The 13046-nt window shown below is 47.9% G+C and overlaps 1 protein-coding gene across 4 annotated transcripts in view; it reads right to left on the bottom strand.

Annotated features, from left to right (window-relative positions):
- Positions 1-13046, bottom strand: part of LOC115104898 (5'-AMP-activated protein kinase subunit gamma-1-like) — a 126809-nt gene that overhangs the window by 4691 nt on the left and 109072 nt on the right. For all 4 annotated transcript variants that reach the window (XM_065006979.1, XM_029626288.2, XM_029626296.2 and 1 more), the window contains 4 exons: positions 6392-6450; positions 3267-3312; positions 3093-3147; positions 748-874 (listed from right to left, as the gene is read on the bottom strand). In XM_065006979.1, the coding sequence (XP_064863051.1) occupies positions 748-874; positions 3093-3147; positions 3267-3312; positions 6392-6450 (287 nt within the window). The remainder of the gene's footprint in view (positions 1-747; positions 875-3092; positions 3148-3266; positions 3313-6391; positions 6451-13046) is intronic.

The raw sequence follows: 13046 nt of genomic DNA on the forward strand, positions 1-13046 counted from the left end.
TTGGACTCCAACTCCCAAATTCATCTCCTGAATGAATGGATTTGAAACGGGTGAACTACAATGTATAGTCACCATATTCTCTCCTCTAGACTGGTGAGGTCGTCATCCCAGACGATCAGATAGATTAAACTAATCCTCTACTGAATCAGGACAGCTCTCTAGGCTCTGTTGCCATCCTTTCATCACCCTGCTTTTCTGTTTCCCTTTCGTCAGATGGGGCGGCAGGTAGCCTAGCGGTTGCGAGCATTGGGCCATCAATCGAAAGGTCACTGTTTTGAATCCCAGAGCAGTCTAGGTGTAACATCTGTCGATGTGCCCTTGAGCAAGGCACTCAACCCTAATTGATCATGTAAGTCTCTCCGGATAAGAATGTATGCTAAATGACTAAAATGTCATCTTTAATTCCATGGAGATCCAACAGGGGGCAGCATGCTCTTACATTCCAATCCACTGTTTGCTTACATAAGAGAGCCCATGCTTCATCAATCCACTGTTTGCTTACATAAGAGAGCCCATGCTTCATCAATCCACTGTTTGCTTACATAAGAGAGCCCATGCTTCATCAATCCACTGTTTTCTTATATAAGAGAGCCCATGCTTCATCAATCCACTGTTTGCTTATATAAGAGAGCCCATGCTTCATCAATCCACTGTTTGCTTACATAAGAGAGCCCATGCTTCATCAATCTACTGTTTGCTTACATAAGAGAGCCCATGCTTCATCAATCCAGTGCTAGGCCTACTTACAAAGAGCTGGAGGAACTTGAGGATTCTCTTGTGTGTGAGGATATAAAGTGCGTTTCCGCTGACTGGGTCGATGACGGGCAGCCGGTGGATCTTGTTCTTGATGAGTGAGTATACTGCGTCAAATATACTGAGAGACGGGGGGGGGGGCGGGGGGGGGTAAGATAGAAGATCAAGTTAAAATAACAGACAACTTGTTGTTGCCAATAAAGTTAGAGACAGAGGGTGTTGATACATTGACTCTTCATCAATCAATAGTCTACATCTTTAAAACAGCACATGCTATGGTGGAGTCTTCTACAAAAGAACAGGTTCAAAGTCCAAGTTACCTTTAAGTGCCATCATTCATCCTACTTAGTCAATCTGATGTTAAGAGCATAGAACAATAACAGTGAGTGTGCTGCAAGAGAGCTCTTCTATTGAATTAAAGTGATAGTGAATAGTTGAGAAAAAGCACACAGAGTATACAAAACATTAAGAACAGCTCATTCCATGACAGACTGGTCAGTTGACTCAAGGTGAAAGCTATGATCCCTTATTGATGTCACCTGTTAAATCAGTGTAGATGAAGGGGAGGAGAAAGGTTAAAATTATTTTTCATCCTTGACAGATTGTGTGTGTGCCATTCAGAAGGTGAATGGGAAAGAAAATATTTAAGTTCCTTTGAACGGGGTATAGTAGTAGGTGCCAGGCACATGGTTTGAGTGTGTCAAGAACTGCAACGCTGCAGGGTTTTTCACGCTCAACATTTTCCCGTGTGTATCAAAGAATGGTCCACCACCCAAAGGACATCCAGCCAACTTGACAACTGTGGGAAGTATGAGTCAACATGGGCGAGCATCCCTGTGGAACACTTGACACGTTGTAGTTCATGCCCCGAAGAATTGAGGCTGTTCGGAATGCCAAAGGGGGCGCAACTCAATATTAGGAAGATGTTCCTAATGTTTGGTACACTGAGTGTATATCCTGAAGGTCTGACCATAACTAAACTATGGTGAGTTTTCAGAAAGCCTCATAGCTAACTTAGCACATTATTTCTCCGAACAACCCTGGCAGATAGCCATGAGAGAGTAACAACTCTAAAACCGATGTTTGACGGCCAATCTCCATGGAATCAAAGATGTCATTTTGCAGCAGATCTTATTTAGGGGCTTCATAGCAAAGGGGGTGAATACACATGCACGCACCACTTTTCTGTTTTTTATTTGTTAGCATTTTACCAATTTGGACTATTTTGTGCATGTCCAATACAAGAAATCCAAATTAAAAATACATTTAAAATGACAGGTTGTAATGCAACAAAATAGGAAAAACACCAAGGGGAATGAAAACTTTTGCAAGGTACTATGTGTCTTTCAGAGGGGTTGGGTTCAAAGCAAAGGTCACATTTTGGCTGGCAATTGACCAATAAAGTGAGCATATTCTTGATTTAGTAAAGAGCTGAAGCAAATTGACCAGATGTGCACACACAAAGCATCCATGCGTGTTAAACCAGAAACCATACAGGAAGTCATCAGAAACAAGGGACTATCCGGGATGGCCCAACAGTCAGTCTGTTTATCTCTCCCTTAAAACAAATACACTAGAGTACATAATCAGAAAACCTGGCAATGGACAGCTGAATCAGTCAGTAAGACCTGGCCATGAAGACAGCTGAATCAGTCACTAAGCAATTAAATGACGCTGGTGTTCTACCAAAAGGAGCCAGAAAATGCCCATAACCAAACCAGAGACTTGAGTTGATTAACCTGGGATGATGGAGAAGTTGAGTAGTATTTTAAGCAAAGTTTTTTTTAAATGAAAGAGTCTGGCCAATACGTCTTTTCACAAAATGGACCTTGAATTATTCAGAATGAGGAAAATAAACTATGCTCCCAATCAAAAGAACATGGAAAAGGGTGCAGAAATACAAGGGGAAAGTACCAGACCTTCCCAGGGGAAATGTAGGGAATGGACAACAAATATAAAACTCCACATGGGAGAGTATTGACAGTAAATTACTCTACCTATAAATTCAAGTGGAGTGAGACTTATTTACTGTGTTTATGACCATATAATTATATTTATATGTGGGGTGGGAAGTAGGGAAAATTATTAGATTTAACATTTTAATTCTCAATCAACTATGAGATGATTATAGATTGTTCGTATAAACAGATTAAACCCAAAGGAAGCTCCTCTACGTAATGAGCAAAGAGCTCTGAGTGGGTCGCACACTAAGTCAATCATGAATGGATCATTATCCTATTCATGGTCTGCAGTTTCATTTCCCTCCATCATAACTGTTATTTAAACGACATAAAATAAAGACAAATAGGAAATGCAGGTGTCATGTATAACAGGCTTACCTTGCATCAGGTGATATGTTCACTAACGGCTTAAAGGTTTCTTGTAGGTAGAGCTCTTCAAAAAAACAACATCATCAAACTACAAAATAAATTGCTTTATTATTTGTTGAACTGATAAAAATGTTGTTTTTGAAATGGGAAAGTTGCTGTAAAATAGCTGGAAAGTCCCCATACCTCTCCACGTTTCAATTTTATGCTCCTCCAGCTCATATATTTGTACCTAAAATAGAGAGAACATTCAACAATTAGTGATATTTAACATTCATTCCATGATTTGAACGTGGCAGACATTACATTTGCAACGTTTTATTTTGTAAAAAGAAGATTGATAGAAATAGCAACTTAATGAAACAGAAAAATATATAAAATTACAGCAATTTTCTCTGGAGAAGAAAAACAAACTACATGTAAGTGCTGGCATCATGAAAAACCTAACCGGTTCCCTAGAGGGTCTCAATCAGGTCCACGTCAGCCCTCTCAGACATAAGACAGTTATGAGGACCGCTGCTAATAAATAACCACAGCACGAGGAAAGGACAGAGTAGTAGGTCCTCGAATTCATTACAAAAACAAAGGCAATTTCTACAGCACCCACGGCTACATTGAGCTCATTATCATGAACAGCTGGGGACGTGCCATTTCCTAGGTCATGCGTGTTGAAGGACTGGGGACGTGCCATTTCCTAGGTCATGTGTGTTGAAGGACTGGGGACGTGCCATTTCCTAGGTCATGTGTGTTGAAGGACTGGGGAAAGGCCATTTCCTAGGTCATGTGTGTTGAAGGACTGGGGACAGGCCATTTCCTAGGTCATGTGTGTTGAAGGACTGGGGACAGGCCATTTCCTAGGTCATGTGTGTTGAAGGACTGGGGACAGGCCATTTCCTAGGTCATGTGTGTTGAAGGACTGGGGACAGGCCATTTCCTAGGTCATGTGTGTTGAAGGACCTTTTTTCCCTGTAGAGTGGTTGCAGTGTTTCCCCTATACACAGTAATAAGCACCACCGCTGCTAAAAAAATGATAATGTAGATGTATGCCCCAGAAAGGACCCCCCGATAATACAATAGCAAACATGAGGCCTTTTCCAGTTTCCTGTAAACAGAAGCTACATCAATCATTAAATGACTGATCCAGGAGTGAGTGAGTGAGTGTTAGATAAAAATGCATGGTTTTTTGGCTAGCCCACTCATCATAGTCAGTCCAAACTAAAGGAAGAGCAACTAAGGTTGCAAAATACAAGTATCGTTCTGTAAATGTCGAAGTTTTCCAGAAATCCCAGCTGAATGATTCCAGATTTGCAGCATATTGAATCTTCCAACCGGGATCTCTGAAAAACCTGTGAATTTGGGGAAAGTGACCAGAACTTGGCCACCATATCTCGGAGTTAACTCCCGAGATTAGAGGCACCGACTCCAGTTCTGCATGACTATACAGGAGTCTGATATGGAAGGATTAGTGAACGCTTTCACTGCACTGGTGGTTCTCTAGACGATGGATTAACTCTAACAGGCATTAGGATAACAACAAACTATGTCACTGTCTCCTGACCTAATAAATACCTGTGTGTATTTGGGCCAGTGGAAATCCCAAGAGGACTAGCCTCACTAGCTTGGCTCTCTATGATGGGTGTAGCATACAGGTGACTACTCGGGTAACAATGGGACACCGTAACTCACCACTGACAACACTTCCACTGAGTCAAATGAGATTATGATTGAGGTTTTTATTTTCAAATGTTTTGTATAACCTGCTGTGTTAGGGAGGACTCCTAGAAAACAGCCTACACGGACGTGGCTCTCATCACACAACAGCAGAGCAGGCTATTATATTATACTCTACAGACTACTGTAGTCTAATGGCTGGCACATCTTGCTGTAGTGAGTGCGTGTTATACTTGACTATAAATCAGTGTGTATTATACTTAAGCAATAAGGCCCGAGGGGGTGTGGTACATTACCACAATCCCGAGGTGCCTTACTGCTATTATAAACTGGTTACCAATGTAATTAGAGCAGTACAAATAAATGTATTGTCATACCCGTGGTATGCGAGTATAACAGAACCTATTTGGCAGGCGAAACCTCGAGGACAAACCATCCAGATTTGTTTTATTTTTTATTAGGTGACAGGGTTTTCAATGTGTATCTAGATTTATAAGGCACTTGCTTGCAGTTCCTATTGCTTCCACTAGATGTCAACAGTCTTTAGAAATTGGTTGATGTTTCTCTTTAGAGAAACTAAGAAGTACGGCAGTTTAGAACGAGGGTCCCTCCTAGTGCACTAATGTTTTGATGTGCGCTCCAGGTCACACGCTTCACGTTGTTTATTTCGCGTATTGAACACAGTTTATCCCGTCTTAAATTGTATCAATTATTTATGTTAAAAAATACCTAGTTGTATTAGGAAAGTTGTTTCAAATGTTTGGACAGCGTTTACAGGTAACGTATTAGATATTTTGTAGTCATGCTGGGCGAGTTGGAACCGGTGTTTTTCTGAAACAATCGCGCCAAATAAATGGACATTTTGGAGATAACGCCGGAATTAATCGAACAAAAAAGGACCCTTTGTGATGTTTATGGGACATATTGGAGTGCCAACAGAAGAAGTTCTTCAAAAGTAAGGCATGAATTAAATCGTTATTTCTGACTTTTGTGTTGCGCCTGGCGGGAGGAAATCTGATTTTCATGTGTTGGTACTGTCCTAAGATAACTGCATGGTTTGCTTTTGCCATAAAGCCTTTTTTGAAATCTGAAATCTGAGAAGTTAAGCTTAAATTTCATGTGTTGTACTTGTGAATGTATGAAAGTTAAATATTTGTAATATTTATTTAGCGCTCTGCCATGTCACTGAATGTTGAGCCAAAAGAAGTTAAAGCCCCATGACACAGCACATACGGTGCCCCATGACACAGCACATACGGTGCCCCATGACACAGCACATACGGTGCCCCATGACACAGCACATACGGTGCCCCATGACACAGCACATACGGTGCCCCATGACACAGCACATACGGTGCCTGAGATGGAGGCTGGATAAGCCCCCCACTATATATCGCTGCAGTTTAGTCAGTCCACATCACTGGCCTTGGTGACAATAGGACGCTGAAGCCATACAGCCAAACCATTTCAAACTAGGGTCTTGTTCAATATTATGGACTGAATCAGGGGAGGAACAACTTGGACTTCTTCAATTGGAGACTCATTTTAGTTTACCATGGCTAAATATTTTTGTTCTAATGCAAGCCCTAATGAACACAACCCAGGACTCATTTGTATCTGTTTGATGAGAGGTCACGTACCATGGGAGACTTGTAGTATCTGTGGAGGATGTTGATGAAGTCTGTGATGGTTAACATTCCTAGAGAGAGACAGAGAGAAAGGCCTTGTTGAGTGATTATTCACATTGCATAGGTGTTGGATTTGACCTAGCACATACACACTGGTACTGAGGATAGTACTAAAAAAAATAAGATAGGAGCAGCGTGGAGGTGGGTACAGGTAGAACAGAAGGAGCAGCGTGAGGGAGGTGGGTACAGGTAGAACAGAAGGAGCAGGGGGGAGGGAGGTGGGTACAGGTAGAACAGAAGGAGCAGCGGGAGGGAGGGAGGTGGGTACAGGTAGAACAGAAGGAGCAGCGGGAGGGAGGGAGGTGGGTACAGGTAGAACAGAAGGAGCAGCGGGAGGGAGGGAGGTGGGTACAGGTAGAACAGAAGGAGCAGCGGGGAGGGAGGGAGGTGGGTACAGGTAGAACATAAGGAGCAGCGGGGAGGGAGGGAGGTGGGTACAGGTAGAACATAAGGAGCAGCGGGGAGGGAGGGAGGTGGGTGGTACAGGTAGAACAGAAGGAGCAGCGGGGAGGGAGGTGGGTACAGGTAGAACAGAAGGAGCAGCGGGGAGGGAGGTGGGTACAGGTAGAACAGAAGGAGCAGCGTGGAGGTGGGAGGTGGGTACAGGTAGAACAGAAGGAGCAGCAGGGAGGGAGGGAGGTGGGGGGTACAGGTAGAACAGAAGGAGCAGCGGGGAGGGAGGGAGGTGGGTACAGGTAGAACAGAAGGAGCAGCGGGGAGGGAGGGAGGTGGGTACAGGTAGAACAGAAGGAGCAGCGGGGAGGGAGGTGGGTACAGGTAGAACAGAAGGAGCAGCGGGGAGGGAGGTGGGGGGTACAGGTAGAACAGAAGGAGCAGCGGGGAGGGAGGTGGGTACAGGTAGAACAGAAGGAGCAGCGGGGAGGGAGGTGGGTACAGGTAGAACAGAAGGAGCAGCGGGGAGGGAGGTGGGTACAGGTAGAACAGAAGGAGCAGCGGGGAGGGAGGTGGGTACAGGTAGAACAGAAGGAGCAGCGTGGAGGTGGGAGGTGGGTACAGGTAGAACAGAAGGAGCAGCAGGGAGGGAGGGAGGTGGGGGGTACAGGTAGAACAGAAGGAGCAGCGGGGAGGGAGGGAGGTGGGTACAGGTAGAACAGAAGGAGCAGCGGGGGAGGGAGGGAGGTGGGTACAGGTAGAACAGAAGGAGCAGCGGGGAGGGAGGTGGGTACAGGTAGAACAGAAGGAGCAGCGGGGAGGGAGGTGGGGGTACAGGTAGAACAGAAGGAGCAGCGGGGAGGGAGGTGGGTACAGGTAGAACAGAAGGAGCAGCGGGGAGGGAGGTGGGTACAGGTAGAACAGAAGGAGCAGCGGGGTAGGGAGGGAGGTGGGTACAGGTAGAACAGAAGGAGCAGCGGGGAGGGAGGGAGGTGGGTACAGGTAGAACAGAAGGAGCAGCGGGGAGGGAGGGAGGTGGGTACAGGTAGAACAGAAGGAGCAGCGGGGAGGGAGGTGGGTACAGGTAGAACAGAAGGAGCAGCGGGAGGGAGGTGGGTACAGGTAGAACAGAAGGAGCAGCGGGGAGGGAGGTGGGTACAGGTAGAACAGAAGGAGCAGGGGGAGGGAGGTGGGTACAGGTAGAACAGAAGGAGCAGCGGGGAGGGAGGTGGGTACAGGTAGAACAGAAGGAGCAGCGGGGAGGGAGGTGGGTACAGGTAGAACAGAAGGAGCAGCGGGAGGGAGGTGGGTACAGGTAGAACAGAAGGAGCAGCGGGGAGGGAGGTGGGTACAGGTAGAACAGAAGGAGCAGCGGGGAGGGAGGGAGGTGGGTACAGGTAGAACAGAAGGAGCAGCGGGGAGGGAGGGAGGTGGGTACAGGTAGAACAGAAGGAGCAGGGGGAGGGAGGTGGGTACAGGTAGAACAGAAGGAGCAGGGGGGGGAGGTGGGTACAGGTAGAACAGAAGGAGCAGCGGGGAGGGAGGTGGGTACAGGTAGAACAGAAGGAGCAGCGGGGAGGGAGGGAGGTGGGTACAGGTAGAACAGAAGGAGCAGGGGGAGGGAGGTGGGTACAGGTAGAACAGAAGGAGCAGGGGGAGGGAGGTGGGTACAGGTAGAACAGAAGGAGCAGGGGGAGGGAGGTGGGTACAGGTAGAACAGAAGGAGCAGGGGGAGGGAGGTGGGTACAGGTAGAACAGAAGGAGCAGGGGGGAGGTGGGTACAGGTAGAACAGAAGGAGCAGCGGGGAGGGAGGTGGGTACAGGTAGAACAGAAGGAGCAGCGGGGAGGGAGGGAGGTGGGTACAGGTAGAACAGAAGGAGCAGGGGGAGGGAGGTGGGTACAGGTAGAACAGAAGGAGCAGGGGGGGAGGGAGGTGGGTACAGGTAGAACAGAAGGAGCAGGGGGAGGGAGGTGGGTACAGGTAGAACAGAAGGAGCAGGGGGAGGGAGGTGGGTACAGGTAGAACAGAAGGAGCAGCGGGGAGGGAGGTGGGTACAGGTAGAACAGAAGGAGCAGCGGGGAGGGAGGTGGGTACAGGTAGAACAGAAGGAGCAGCGGGGAGGGAGGTGGGTACAGGTAGAACAGAAGGAGCAGCGGGGAGGGAGGTGGGTACAGGTAGAACAGAAGGAGCAGCGGGGAGGGAGGGAGGTGGGTACAGGTAGAACAGAAGGAGCAGCGGGGAGGGAGGGAGGTGGGGGTACAGGTAGAACAGAAGGAGCAGAAGGGAGGGAGGGAGGTGGGTACAGGTAGAACAGAAGGAGCAGCGGGGAGGGAGGTGGGTACAGGTAGAACAGAAGGAGCAGCGGGGAGGGAGGTGGGTACAGGTAGAACAGAAGGAGCAGCGGGGAGGGAGGTGGGTACAGGTAGAACAGAAGGAGCAGCAGGGAGGGAGGGAGGTGGGTACAGGTAGAACAGAAGGAGCAGCGGGGAGGGAGGTGGGTACAGGTAGAACAGAAGGAGCAGCGGGTAGGGAGGGAGGTGGGTACAGGTAGAACAGAAGGAGCAGCGGGGAGGGAGGTGGGTACAGGTAGAACAGAAGGAGCAGCGGGGAGGGAGGTGGGTACAGGTAGAACAGAAGGAGCAGCGGGGAGGGAGGTGGGTACAGGTAGAACAGAAGGAGCAGCGGGGAGGGAGGTGGGTACAGGTAGAACAGAAGGAGCAGCGGGGAGGGAGGTGGGTACAGGTAGAACAGAAGGAGCAGCGGGGAGGGAGGTAGGTACAGGTAGAACAGAAGGAGCAGCGGGTAGGGAGGGAGGTGGGTACAGGTAGAACAGAAGGAGCAGCAGGGAGGGAGGGAGGTGGGGGGGGGTACAGGTAGAACAGAAGGAGCAGCGGGGAGGGAGGGAGGGAGGTACAGGTAGAACAGAAGGAGCAGCGGGGGGGGAGGGAGGGAGGGAGGTACAGGTAGAACAGAAGGAGCAGCGGGGAGGGAGGGAGGTACAGGTAGAACAGAAGGAGCAGCGGGGAGGGAGGGAGGTACAGGTAGAACAGAAGGAATTGCGGGGAGGGAGGTGGGTACAGCTAGAACAGAAGGAATAGCGGGGAGGGAGGAGGGGGGTACAGGTAGAACAGAAGGAATAGCGGGGAGGGAGGTGGGGGGTACAGGTAGAACAGAAGGAGCAGCAGGGAGGGAGGTGGGTACAGGTAGAACAGAAGGAATAGCGGGGGGAGGGAGGTGGGGGGTACAGGTAGAACAGAAGGAATAGCGGAGAGGGAGGTGGGGGTACAGGTAGAACAGAAGGAATAGCGGGGAGGGAGGTGGGGGGTACAGGTAGAACAGAAGGAATAGCGGGAGGGAGGTGGGGGGTACAGGTAGAACAGAAGGAATTAGCGGAGAGGGAGGTGGGGGTACAGGTAGAACAGAAGGAATAGCGGGGGAGGGAGGTGGGGGGGTACAGGTAGAACAGAAGGAATAGCGGGGAGGGAGGTGGGGGGGTACAGGTAGAACAGAAGAGACATTCGGGAGATACGAGACCAGGGCCTATTTATGTGACACTATTTCACACACAGACGTGCGCACACTCACTCCTCGTTGACATCAGTATCGCCTAGAGGTGAGAAGGAACAGTAATGGAAGGGCTTGATTCTCAGTAAAGCCCATCTGTGCGTCTCGCTCTATTGGACAAGTGGGCTTGATATCTGATGCGTGGAAGGTTGCAGGGAGACGTCAGGCTCTACACTCACATCATTTTGTTGCAGCCGGGACAGCTACACAAGATGGGTGTCCCCTAACCATACGTGGGCACATTGCTATATTGTTCAACCAATTGTTGAAAAACAGAGCAATTACAGTAAAAACACACTATTGTGTCTGTATTTCTGTTCTCAGACGGCGAGAGAACAGTATTATATCTGTCTCCATTACCCTGGCCCAGATACGAGTAGAGGAGAGAACAGTATTATATCTGACTCCATTACCCTGGCCCAGATACGAGGAGAGAACAGTATTATAACTGTCTCCATTAACCTGGCCCAGATACAAGGAGAGAACAGTATTATATCTGTCTCCATTACCCTGGCCCAGATACGAGGAGAGAACAGTATTATATCTGTCTCCATTACCCTGGCCCAGATACGAGGAGAGAACAGTATTATAACCGTCTCCATTACCCTGGCCCAGATACGAGGAGAGAACAGTATTATATCCGTCTCCATTACCCTGGCCCAGATACGAGGAGAGAACAGTATTATATCTGTCTCTATTACCCTGGCCCAGATACAAGTAGAGGAGAGAACAGTATTATAACAGTCTCCATTAACCTGGCCCAGATACAAGGAGAGAACAGTATTATATCTGTCTCCATTACCCTGGCCCAGATACGAGGAGAGAACAGTATTATATCTGTCTCCATTACCCTGGCCCAGATACGAGGAGAGAACAGTATTATATCTGTCTCCATTACCCTGGCCCAGATACGAGTAGAGGAGAGAACAGTACTATATCCGTCTCCATTAAAATGGCCCTGATACGAGGAGAGTAGAGGAGAGAACAGTATTATATCTGTCTCCATTACCCTGGCTACCCTAGAGGGGAGCCCAGTATTATAACAGTCTCCAATAACCTGGCCCAGATACGAGGAGAGAACAGTATTATATCAGTCTCCATTACCCTGGCCCAGATACGAGGAGAGGGGAGAACAGTATTATAACCGTCTCCATTAACCTGGCCCAGATACGAGGAGAGAACAGTATTATATCTGTCTCCATTACCCTGGCCCAGATACGAGGAGAGAACAGTATTATATCCGTCTCCATTACCCTGGCCCAGATACGAGGAGAGAACAGTATTATAACCGTCTCCATTACCCTGGCCCAGATACGAGGAGAGAACAGTATTATATCCGTCTCCATTACCCTGGCCCAGATACGAGGAGAGAACAGTATTATATCTGTCTCTATTACCCTGGCCCAGATACAAGTAGAGGAGAGAACAGTATTATAACAGTCTCCATTAACCTGGCCCAGATACAAGGAGAGAACAGTATTATATCTGTCTCCATTACCCTGGCCCAGATACGAGGAGAGAACAGTATTATATCTGTCTCCATTACCCTGGCTCAGATACGAGTAGAGGGGAGAACAGTATTATAACAGTCTCCATTAACCTGGCCCAGATACGAGGAGAGAACAGTATTATATCAGTCTCCATTACCCTGGCCCAGATACGAGGAGAGAACAGTATTATATCTGTCTCCATTACCCTGGCCCAGATACGAGTAGAGGAGAGAACAGTATTATAACAGTCTCCATTAACCTGGCCCAGATACGAGGAGAGAACAGTATTATATCTGTCTCCATTACCCTGGCCCAGATACGAGTAGAGGAGAGAACAGTACTATATCCGTCTCCATTAAAATGGCCCTGATATGAGGAGAGTAGAGGAGAGAACAGTATTATATCTGTCTCCATTACCCTGGCTCAGATACGAGTAGAGGGGAGAACAGTATTATAACAGTCTCCATTAACCTGGCCCAGATACGAGGAGAGAACAGTATTATATCTGTCTCCATTACCCTGGCCCAGATACGAGTAGAGGAGAGAACAGTACTATATCCGTCTCCATTAAAATGGCCCTGATACGAGGAGAGTAGAGGAGAGAACAGTACTATATTTTTCTCCATTACCCTGGCCCAGATACGAGTAGAGGAGAGAACAGTATTATATCCGTCTCCATTAAAATGGCCCAGATACGAGGAGAGTAGAGGAGAGAACAGTACTATATCTGTCTCCATTACCCTGGCCCAGATACGAGGAGAGAACAGTATTATATCTGTCTGCATTACGCTGGCCGGTTTCAAGGGGGAGCGAGGGAAAGACCGGATGAAGGAGGGAAGAGAGCCGACAGAAAGGATGGAGAGAAAGGAAGCAATGCATTGTTTAAAGAAGGTTAAGGATGTGGAGTAGAGGTCGACCAATTAAATCAGGGCCGACTTAAAGTTGTCATAACAATCTGTATTCTGCCTTTTTGGACACAGATTACATTGCAATCCATGAGAAAACTGCGTGGCAGGCTGACCTGTTACGCAAGTGCAGCGTCAAAAGATACTTGTGGCTGCAATGAGCCAAGGTAAGTCAAGGTAAGTTGCTAGCTAGCACTAAACTTATAAAAAACAATCTTCACATAAATCACAAGTTAACTACACATGGTTGATG

The sequence above is a fragment of the Oncorhynchus nerka genome, linkage group LG22 (assembly GCF_034236695.1).
Source record: "Oncorhynchus nerka isolate Pitt River linkage group LG22, Oner_Uvic_2.0, whole genome shotgun sequence".
NCBI classification, from domain to species: domain Eukaryota; kingdom Metazoa; phylum Chordata; class Actinopteri; order Salmoniformes; family Salmonidae; genus Oncorhynchus; species Oncorhynchus nerka.